At 47.5% G+C, this 11,487-nt stretch overlaps 1 protein-coding gene across 1 annotated transcript; it reads left to right on the top strand.

Moving 5' to 3' along the window:
- Positions 1-1,426: 1,426 nt before the first annotated feature.
- On the top strand, positions 1,427-10,968 carry LOC119923314 (olfactory receptor 14J1-like). Its single transcript, XM_038742754.1, has 9 exons — positions 1,427-1,597; positions 1,722-1,754; positions 1,920-2,012; positions 2,208-2,261; positions 4,823-4,992; positions 5,188-5,256; positions 5,554-5,709; positions 7,865-7,890; positions 10,823-10,968. The coding sequence occupies exons 1-9, from the start codon at positions 1,427-1,429 to the stop codon at positions 10,966-10,968; spliced, it is 918 nt and encodes a 305-aa protein (XP_038598682.1).
- The last annotated feature ends 519 nt before the right edge of the window (positions 10,969-11,487 follow it).

The raw sequence follows: 11,487 nt of genomic DNA, 5'->3' as shown, positions 1-11,487 counted from the left end.
GTTCTCTAAAAGCACTCTAGGGAGGTAAGGTGATCAGGTTGTCCCACAGGGGCTCACTGTCTTAATCCCCATTTTACATTTGAGGTAACTGAGGTATAGAGAAGTTAAGTGACTTGTTCAAACTCACACAGCTGACAATTGGTGGAGCCGGGATTTGAACCCATGACCTCAGACTCCAAAGTCCGTGCTCTATCCACTGAGCCATGCTGCTTCTCTCTGAGCCACGTTATTTGACGCATAGGTGTATGGACAACCACTAGAAGTTCTTGAGGAATGGGGAAACACGGTCAGAGCTGGTAATGTCTACCACTCAGTCGTGTTTACTAATCACCTACTTTCTGAAGAGCACTGTGCCCAGTTCTGAGGAAGAGAACAATGGTGGCTACATTAGACACTGTCTGTTGAGAGGGCAGTCACTGACAACTAGATGAGGGTTAAGCTCACATGGGAGATAAAGGGCTCTCCTACCCCAGATTTGCCATGAAACAGGAGGCTACATCTGGCAAGAGATAATTCATTTGGTTGCGCTCAGCACACCGCTCTGCACATAGTAAGTGATCAAGATATTTGATCGAGTGATTGATTTTGGTTTCCTTCTTCCGGAAGGCTGAAGGTTAAGAGGGGCAGCTTCTCATGGTCCCCAAGTCCACACATTTGGCTTGTCTAAAACCAACTTACTGTCTGTAATTTGGGCTCATCTATCCCGCTACTGACTCCTAGCCCATGACCTTCCAATGGTCTGGAACTCCCTCAATGTTCATATTATAATAATAATAGCAATGATTGTATTTAATAGCACTGTTCTAAGCGCTGGGGTAGATACAAGGTTATCAGGTTGGACACAGACCCTGCTCCACATGGGGGTCATGGGCTTAATCCTCAATTTACAGATGAGGGAACTGAGGCACCGAGAAGAGAAGTGATTTGCACAAGGTCCGACAGCAGGCAAGTGGCATAGAAAGGACTGGAACCCAGGTCCTTCTGACTCTAAAGCCCTTGCTCTTTCCACTAGGCCATGCTGTTTACTCTGACAGACCGTCACTCTCCCCAGTTTCATAGACTTAGTAAAGTCACTTCTCCTCCAAGAGGCCTTCCCCGACTAATCCCTAATTTTCCCTACTTCCTCTCCCTTCTGCCTTGCCCTTGCACTTGGATTTCCACCCTTTATTCTCTCCACCCTCATCCCCACAGCACTTATCTACGTATTTGAAATGTATTTATGCCTCCCCTCTAGTTTATAAGCTCCCTGTGAGTAGTAAATACGTCTGCCAACTCTGCTAAATTACACTTTCCCAATGGCTTCGTACAGTGCTCTGCACGAGGTAAGTGCTCAATAAATACAATTATGGATTGTTAATTGATGGATTGATTTGACTGTTATTGTTGAGGTTCTGAAATAACTTCCTCCATGGGCAATCCTTGGGAAATGGTCAACCTCGCGGTGGTGAGCGAATTCCTCCTGCAGGGTTTCTCGGAGGTCTGGGAGCTGCAGCTCTTTCACGCCGCGCTGTTTCTCCTGGTCTACCTGGTGGCTAAGATGGAAAATCTCCTCATTGTCCCCATTACAGCCCTCGACCGGCGCCATCCTCACTCCCATGTATTTCTTCCTCAGAAACCTGTCCGTCCTCGACATCTGCTACATCTCCATCACCATCTCCAAAACCATCCTCGACAGCCTGACCGACCGTAGAGAAATCTCCGTCTTGGGACGGTTTTTCCAGGTCTCCTTTGTGATTGTGTTTGACGGCACAGAGGTATCAATGCTCACGGTAATATCCTAAGACCTATACTTGGTCATCTGTAGTGCTCTGTACTACGAGGTCATCATGAATCACAGGACATGCCTTGAGATGGCAGTCGGTTCCTGGCTTATCGGGGGAATATTTCGAGTCTTTCTTTCAACTGCGACATTGCCCTAGCCTTTCTGCTGGTCCTATGTGATCGCACAGTTTTTCTGCGACGTCCCATCTGTCATAAGACTCTCTCGCTCTAAAACTTATGCAGCCTTCAAGGTGGTTGTAGCCACTGGTCCATGTTTCAGTGTTTTCTGCTTCCTCTCCATCGTGGTCTCTTATGCGCGCATCTTCCAGGCCGTTCTGAGGATGCCGGCCGCCGAGGGCCGGGCCAAAGCCTTCTCCATCTGCCTGCCCCACTTCGTCGTCGTCATCTTTTTTTTTCTCCACACCGCCTTCGCCCACTTAAAACAGACCTCCAGCTCCTCCTTCGGACTGGACCTGCCGGTGTCCATGTTCTACACCATGGTGCCCCTAACCTGCGACATTCCCCTAGCCTTTCTGCTAGTCCTATGTAATCGCACAGTTTTTCTGCGAGGTCCTGTCTGTCATAAGACTCTCCTGCTCTAAAACCTATGCAGCCTTCAAGGTGGTTGTAGCCACTGGTGCATGTTTCAGTGTTTTCTGCTTCGTCTCCATCGTGGTCTCTTATGCGCGCATCTTCCAGGCCGTGCTGAGGATGCCGGCCGCAGAGGGCCGGGCCAAAGCCTTCTCCATCTGCCTGCCCCACCTCGTCGTCGTCATCTTCTTTTTCTCCACACCACCTTCGCCCACTTAGACCTCCAGCTCCTCCTTCGGACTGGACTTGCTGGTGTCCGTGTTCTACACCATGGTGCCCCCTACCCTGAACCCCCTCATCTACCGCCTGAGGAAATGGGACGGGAAGATGGCAATGGGGAGAGTCCTGGTTTGGAGGTTTTTCTCCGTAGATAGAAAATTTCACTTCTCGCTCTGACCCTAAACAGACTTGACTCCATTGTTTAAATTGATCGACTGTAGACAGACTTGAGCAGCTTGCAAAGATATGAGTTATTTGTCATTGGAGACTTTTCCTGACTGCATGCTGCCTATTATCAATGTCTTTGACTAGTTTTGTCGAAGAAGCTTTATCCAGCTGCTCTTGACTGGTATTCAAATCTAGTTCCCATGTCTGGGATTGTATCCCTGCACGTGTATTCATCCCCTTTATTCACCACTAGCAGAGGGTACAGCACGAGTCTGGGATTCAGAAAGAACAGGGTTCTCACCCCGGCTCTGCCATTTGTCTGCTGTGTGACCTTGGAGTAGTCACTACATTTCTCTGGGCCTCGGTTCCCTCATCTGTAAATGGGGATTAATATTGTGGGCCCCATATTTCCAACCTGATTAGCTGGTATCTACCCCAGTGGTTAATACAGTGCCTAGTACAAAGTAAGTGGTTAATAAATACCATTAAATAAAATTGAAGAGGTAGCTGCATAAGGGTGCTTTAGAATTAATTTTGATCCTCACATCTGCCCCAGAAGCCAGGAGCAGGGGTACAGGTTGAATTTTTCCAACCACTTAATGCTCTCAGTTGTAATTCAATAAACACCAGTATGATTTCTCCTTCTTCTATTACTGTTGCTACTATTATCATTTATTGTATAATATACTTCAATATTTAAGTATTAATTCAATCAGTCAATCAAACTGAAGTACAAAAGAAGGCCAAGAAACAGTCTTTGCACACAGAAGCTTACACTTTTCAGAAATGTTGTAGATGCTTGTGAAACAGAGCCATTCATTGTCAAAACTGGAATGAGTTCTTGGGGTCCTTTTCTTTTTTTTTTGCCCAAACTGATTATTGGATTCAACCATGAATCACCAAATGGTCTAGGGTGCCTATTCCCCCTACCACGGTATATCTCCAATCCCCAAGGTTGAAAAGAAAAAGTATTATTAATCATGTAAAGAGAATGATGAATCCGTTGAAGTTGTTATAGGAAGGAGTCCCAGAGTGGGAACCACGTGGGACTGGGCAGTTATTTAGGTTGTGGGAGCCGGGACTACAGAGGGCTGCCGATACTGCCCTTCCGAGATTCCCGGAAGTCAGCTGTCTCAGTGGAACCCCGGGACCGTCCTCCAACGAGAAATCCCCCAGGAAATATTCCGGTCGTCGTCTGAGGGGATGGCGCAGCCATCCGGAGAGCCGAGAGGGAGAGGAGGGATCTGGGCAACTCCCACCACTTACCTAGACGTTCCTGTCACCTCCACCAGTGTCCAGGACCGACGAGATGGAGTGAGCCTCTCTCCCATCAGAGGTCAGTGATTTCCAGCCTAGCACAGGACGGGGTCTCTGGAGAGAAGCAGAGGAAAGGTGAGGGGCAGGGAAGAGAAATTTCAATATAGGTCCAGGATATAACAGGAAATTTCCTGTTCTTTATTATTAATAATAATAATTGCGATATTTGTTAAGTGTTTACCATGTGCCAAACACCATACTCAGTGCTGGAGTAGATATGATATAATCAGACTGGACACTGTACCTGTCCCACATGGGGCTCACTGTCTTGAATCCCATTTTACAGATGAGGAAACCGAGGAACAGAAAAGTTAAGTGACATGTCCAAGGTCGCCCAGCAGGTAAGTGGCGGGGCCGGGATTAAGATTAAGGTCCCGTAGACTCCCAGGACCATCCTCGCTCAACTAGGCTGTGCTGCCTCTCCAAGTATGTCGAATTATGTGACCACAATCCTTGCAGATGTTTGCAAATGCAATAGACGTCTAGGAGTCAGGAATGGATTCAGTGTCGTCCTGAATCAAGACAGATTGATTGGAGGGGATGAACAACGTGATTAGCTTCTATCTATTCCAGTGCTTAGTACAGTGTCTGGCGCATAGTGAGCGTGAAAAATTACCATAAAAGACCCCTTAGATTCCCTCCAACCCAAATCTTTTCTCGTTTCCAGTGAACTTTTCTTTGAAATATTATTCTCAACCCTATATTTTCTAAATGTCCATGGGCAGTCAACGTCAATTCCCAGAAAATGACCACTGTCACCGTGAAGACAGAATTCCCACTCATGGGATTCACGGAGGTCCGGGAGCTGCAGCTGGTCCAGGCTACGCTGTTACTCCTGGTCTTCCGGGCAGCCCTGATGGGTAATCCCCTTATCATCGCCATCACCACCCTCATCCGGCAACTCCACACTTCCATCTACTTCTTCCTCAGGAACCGGTCCCTCATCGACCTCTGCTACATCTCCGTCACCGTCCCTAACTCCATCCACAACTCCGTGGCCAACAAAAGATTAATCCCCCTAGTGGGCTGTGCCTTCCAGGTCTTCTCCGTGGTCTGGTTTGCCAGCGTCGAGCTGTCCGTCCACACGGTGATGTCCTATGACCGCTGCACTGTCATCTGCCTCCCCCTGAGCTACGATATCGTCCTGGCTCGAGGAGCCTGTGGAAAGATGGCCACCGCCTCCTGGAACAGCGGGGGCCTGTATTCAGCAATGTGTTCAGCTGGGATATTCTCCCTGTCCTTCTGAGTGTCCATCACCGTCCCTCATTTCTTCTGTGACGTCCCCTCTCTGCGGAAGATCACCTGCTCCGGGAATCACAACGCCATTGATGCCACTGAGATTTAGGGGGCAGCCTTAGGTGTCGTCTGCCCCATTTCCATCGTCACCTTGTGCGCGCACATCTTCCGGGCCGTGCTGAGGATTTCGGCTGCCGAGGGCCGGGCCTTCTCCACCTGCCTGCCTCACCTCGGCGTCGTCACTGTCTTCCTCTCTAATAGTATATTTATCTACGTCAAGTCGCCCGAAGACTCCTCCTTTATCGTGGACCTGCTGGTTTCCGTGTTCTATATGGTGGTGGCCCCCTCCATGAACCTCCTCATCTACCGCCTGAGGAACCAGAACATGAATGCCGCCATGGGCAGGATCCAGAAAGGGTATCTCACCCAGCCTCGACTTTGGAACAAAATGTCTCCTTCCTTGTGCAAATAATCTCACACCACCCCTTAACCAAGGAATTGCCCTTAGAACTAGCCAGATACTTACCTGTCCTACAGAGTTCACAGAAAACGCTGGACGTTGATGAATTGCCAAGGTCTGGGAGGGAGGTGGCTAAGATTGAAATATGACTGACAATCGAGTTTTGGGGAGGCATCATGGCCTAAAGGAAGGGGAGTCCCTCTAGGCCCTAAGCTCATTGTGGGTAGGGAATGTGTTTAAGATCTCTGTTAAACTGAGCTCTTCCAAGTGCGTACTGCAGTAAATCCGATTTTTGGGTGGTTCCAATCCCTGCTCTGACACTAGTCCTGTGTGTGACCTTGGGCGAGCCACTTAACTTCTCCGGGCCTCATTTACCTCATTCATAAAACAGGGATTAAGACTGTGAACCCCGCGTGCGACAACCCGATTACCTTGTATCTACTCCAGTGCTTAGAACAGTGCTTGGCACATAGCAAGTGCTCAACAAATACCATAATTTTGTTTTAAATATTATCACGGCCTAAACGAATGGGCATTGCTCTAGACTGTAAATTCATTGTGGGCAGGGAACGTGTCTGTCCACTCTGTTATACTGAACTTTTCCAGGTGCTTATTACCGTGCTAGGCTCAGAGTAAGTGCTCAATAAATATGATTGATTGATTGAGACTTGAGTTCTGATGCCAGCTCTGCTACTGACCGGCTTTGTGACCTAGGGCAGTGCTGTAAAGTCTCTAGAATGTCTGTTCCACTTGCCCTTTGAGTCCCTTTGGGACAGAAATTCTGTCTGAATTGATTATTTTCTTTCTACTCCAGCAAGTGGAACAATTTAGGCAAACAACCTCTTAATAAATACAATAACGATATCATTACTCATTCATTCATCCAGTCATATTTATTGAGCGTGTACTGTGTGCCGAGCGTTATTGTTAATGACAATGAAAATATAATGATACACTCTTTAGCATGAATCTGGGGTTTGGTTTGATAGGTGGAAAATAGGAAGAGGTATGGGAGTAGGGAAGAAAGGATGAGTGCAACTCCATCTGTCTTGTCAAATCCATCCTCTCTCATCAATCCATCTTTCCTTCCTTCCATCCATCCATCCTCCCAAGCATTCATCTATCCATCCATCCAGAGAACGGACTTGTGACTTGGGTTCTAATCCAGGTTCTGCTCCTTGCCTGCCATGTGACCTTGGGCACGTCACTGCACTTCTCTGTGCCTCAGTTACCTCATGTGTAAAATGGGGATTGAGACTGTGAGCCCCATGTGCGACAGGGACTGTGTCCAACTTGACTACCTTGTGTCTACTCCAGCACTTAGAACAGGGCTTGACACTTAGAAAGCTCTTAACAACGACCATAGGTATTACTTTTAATATTATCAGTGGTATTTATAGGCCACCCCCTGGGTGCAAAACACTATAGAAAGCTCTCATGAGAGTTGAAAAGTGATATAATTGCATTATTCCTTCTCTCCAGGAGATTATTATCTAATGGGGGAGATAGAAAACAAATTTCATGAAGGAGGAAGCAGATAAGGGAAAGATGAGAAAGGCGATGAACGCCTGATTCAAGAGTTCAGTCTATATAGTCACTATGAACATAGCTTCAAAGAATTTGCAATCAGAACAAGTCATAAGAAGCAGCGTTGCCTAGTGGGTAGAGTGCGGGCCTGGGATTCAAATGGGCATGGGTTCTGATCTCGGTTCCACCACGTGTCTGCTGTGTGACCTGGGACAGCGTCGCTTAACTTCTCCGTACCTCAGTTCCCTCAGCTGTAAAATGGTGATTGAGATGTGAGCCCCACGGGGGACATGGACTCTGTCCAATCTGATTAGCTTGTAACTACTCCAGCACTTAATATAGTGCCTGATATATAGTAAGCGTTTCACAAAGGCCATAAGAAAAAGTTACAGTTGGCTGATTGACAGACAGATTGAGTGTCTCAGTTGTGAATTAGACAAAAGTGAACCATTCACCGTGGTTAAAAACTGTCGTTGAAAACAGGAACCGTTGGGAAGCTGGGGTGCAGATGCTGCTGTTTCCACGGGAACCCTAAGGGCCGGCACCATTGCTGATGCTGCAAGGGACTGGGCCCTTGTCTCCCAGGAGCCTCAGGAACCACGTGAACAGAGGTTGCTTGGCTTGTCCAGGCCACGATGTCCCTCGGCAGGGCCCTGAACCATCATCCTGCGATCCGCCTCGGAACAGACCCTACTTTATCTAGAGGGACGAGGCCCCAGCTGAAGAGCTTCTCAGGTCTGAGGGAGATCGGGGATGGACCGAGAGTTTCTCTCTGTTCCTTTCTGGCTGACCGAATCCTGGAGTCTACGGGGAAAGAGGGGACCAATCCTGACCTGTAGAGGTCAGCGACCCCCAGACCCACGCTGCCCCGGTGAGAGTGGCTGGGGGTGACTGGGATGGAGAGGCAGAATGGGACGAGGATGAGGATGGACAAGATGGAGCCAGATACAAGGTCTAAGTTGGGATTCGTGCCAGGGCTATGGCCCCCCGTGGGTCAGGGGTGCTAGAAGGATGGGAGGTGTTTTCCAGTTCAGTAACCCCCAACCATCATACACCTCAGCCCCTTCCTCCTCAAACCTCGCTATCATGCCAACTATCTGCCAGGCTATGGTGATCCAGCACAGTGTCAGCACTGTAGAAAATCACCTTGGCCTTTAGTGGGTCCCAGAATCCTTTTTAGAGGGTTAACGAAAGCCAGGGCTGAGAGAGTGTGACCAGCTTTGGACAGCCACTGACACTATGAGCAATTCCTCCCTGTAAGAGTTCTTCCCAAATGTTGGGAGAAAATAAATTGTTGGAAAGGTTGTAATTCCTGCCCTCATGGGCTTTCCAGTCTAGTGGGCCAGGTTGACACGGTCTAATTTACTATCTGGCAATTAATCTTGAATCATATTTATTGAGTGCTTATTGTGTGCACTAAGCACTTAGAGAGTAATAGTAATAATATTGGTACTTGTTAAGCTCTTACTATGTCCCAAGCACTGTCCTAAGAGCTGGGGTAGAGACAAGTTAAGCAGGTTGGATACAGTTCTTGTTCTACATGGGGCTCACAGTCTTAACCCCCATTTTACAAGTGAGGTAACTGTTGCTCAGAGAAGGTAAATGACTTGTCCATGGTTACACAGCAGACATGAGGCGGAGCCGGAATTAGAACCCAGGTCCGTCTGACTCCTTCTGACTCCCAGGCCCATGCTCTATCCACCTAAAACAACATAACAGACACATTCCCTGTCCCTTCTAGAAGGAAAAAAGGGAAAAATGAATATGCAATTATTGCGTGCCATTTGACAGATGAGGAAGCTCAGTCCCAGAGAAGTGAAGTGACTTGTCTAAGGTCTCACAGCACCAAACGGACAGAGGCAGAATTAGAACCCAGGTCCTCTGACTCACACTAAACTATGTTTGGAAGATTACAATAGAACAGAGCTGGTAGATGTGTTTGCTGCCCTCAATGAGCTCACAGTCAGGAAGAGAACTCCTAGGCCTATGATTGTTCCAGTTAATGCGGATGGAAATGAGTTGATTTGCACTTGAGCTAGGTGAAATGGGTTTAGAGGGCTGGGAAATGAATCGGGGTAGCTGGTTGGAGGAGGCAGGGATTTTAGCAGTGCTCAGATTTCAGAAAGAACTGTGCTGTCTCTGATTTTGACTAAGAGAGGGAGTTCCAGGCTAGTATGGAAACGGGACAGTCGATCGTAAGCAACAACTAGAAAGTTGCTTTGAGAGCTGAGAAGACGTGTTGAACAATGACAAGGGGGTGAAGTGCAGTCGTAGGGCATAGAGCTTTCAAGCCGATTGAGTTTTTGATGCTTGTGAAAAGACGCAACTTGCCCTGAGGGTAGGTTGAGGAGATGAGAGATGTAAGCTCAATTATGTTTTAGTAAAGGATTAGGTGAATGATGAGGTATGCTTGTGTTTGTGTGAGTCCAATACTGAATGCACATATGTGAGCAAATGGAATCAGTTTGGAATATATGGTTTTTTTGTGTTGTTGCTTGTTTGTTGGATTTTTTATGGTATCGTTAAGTGCTTACTATGTGCTAGGTACTGTACTAAGCACTGGGGTGGGTAAAAGAAAATCAGCTTGGACATAGTCCATGCCTCATAGGCTGCTCACAATTGTAACCCCCAATTTAAAGACGAGGTACCTGAGGTGCACAGAAGGTAATTATCTAGTCCCAGGTCACACAGCAGACAAAGAGAGGAGACAGGATTAAAATCCAGGTCCTTCTATCTACCAGGCCCATTCTCTGTCCACTAAATGGATGGATTTATATGTAAAGGCACTTCTTGTTTGACTCTAAAACCACCGAAAATTTTTCACGACAGTCATGGACATAGCTTTGTGTTCCCTGACCTCTGCTATCTGCTATTCATTATAGTTTCGTCTCCTCAACCAAAACTAATTTTCTAGATTTTTTAAGTGCTTACTATGTGCCAAGCAAAATACTAAGTGGTAGGGGAGATTCAGGACAATCTGGTAGAACACAGTCCTTGTCCCCCAGGGGATTCACAGACCAAGTAGAAGGGAAAACAGGTATTAAATCATCATTTTACTATTGAGAAAACTGGGACATAGAGTAATTAAGTCACTTTCTCATGGTTAAGCAGCCGATAAGTGGTAGAGTTGGGATACGAACCCAGATCCTCTGACTTCTAGGTCTGTGTTTTTCCCAATAGTGCATCCTGCTTCTACACGGTTCGAGCTTGGTGCTTCCAATAGAATGGAAGGTCCTTGGGGGCAGTGATCATATGTACTAATACCGTGTTCTCTCTAGGTACTCAATATATAGAATTGATTGACTTAGTCCTATTCCTTCACCACCAACATCAATGTCTCTACATTGTAGTCTTTCCTCTTCCTGTCCAGCGAGTCCACATCATTCCCCAGAAATGGTCAATGTCTCCACGGTGAACTCAAAAATCATTTTGTATTCAATAACTGTCTCCTCTCCATAGATAATCACCAGCAAGTGTCCTGTCATTTCCTTCACTCATCCCATCAATGGACTCCAACTTTGAGTCTTCCCTCATCACATGCAGAAAGTCAATGCGGCATCCCTAAAATGTCCAATGTCTCCACGGTGATGGGATTCTTCCTGCTGGATTTCTTGGAGATCTGGGAGCTGCATCTGGTCATGACGGTGTTCCTCCTGGTTTACCTGGAGCCTTTCCGGAGAATCTCGTGATAGTCACCATCAATGCCCTCGACCGGCACCTCCAAACCCCCATGTACGTCATCCTCAGGCACTTGTCTGTCCTCGGTCTTTGAAACATCTCTGTTATCATCCCCAAGTGTGTCGTCATCTCCCTGACCGATCATTTTTCCATCTCCCTCTTGGCCTGTTAGGCCCAAGTCTTTTTGGTGGTTCTCTTTACTGTTTCAGAGCTGTTCGTCCTTACGGCCATGTATTACGACTGCTACGCTGCCATCTGACCCCCCTTGCGCTATGAGCTCATCATGGCCATCAGGGTTAGTGGAAAGATGGCGGCCCCCTCCTGACTCAGCGGGATGCTGTTTGGGGTCTTGGATTCAGCTTCCACTTTCTCCCTTAGGTTCTGTGGGTCCAGCATCGTCCAGCAGGTCTTCTGTGACGTCCCCTCCCTGCTGAGGATCTCCTGCTCCTAGGACCACGACGCCATCAATGTGAGCATAACCACCGGTGTAGCGTTAGCTATTGTCTGCTCCATTCTCATCAACGTCTCAT

This window comes from Tachyglossus aculeatus, unplaced genomic scaffold (genome assembly GCF_015852505.1).
Source record: "Tachyglossus aculeatus isolate mTacAcu1 unplaced genomic scaffold, mTacAcu1.pri scaffold_171_arrow_ctg1, whole genome shotgun sequence".
Lineage (NCBI taxonomy): Eukaryota > Metazoa > Chordata > Mammalia > Monotremata > Tachyglossidae > Tachyglossus > Tachyglossus aculeatus.
This window is presented reverse-complemented; position numbering and strand designations above follow the sequence as displayed.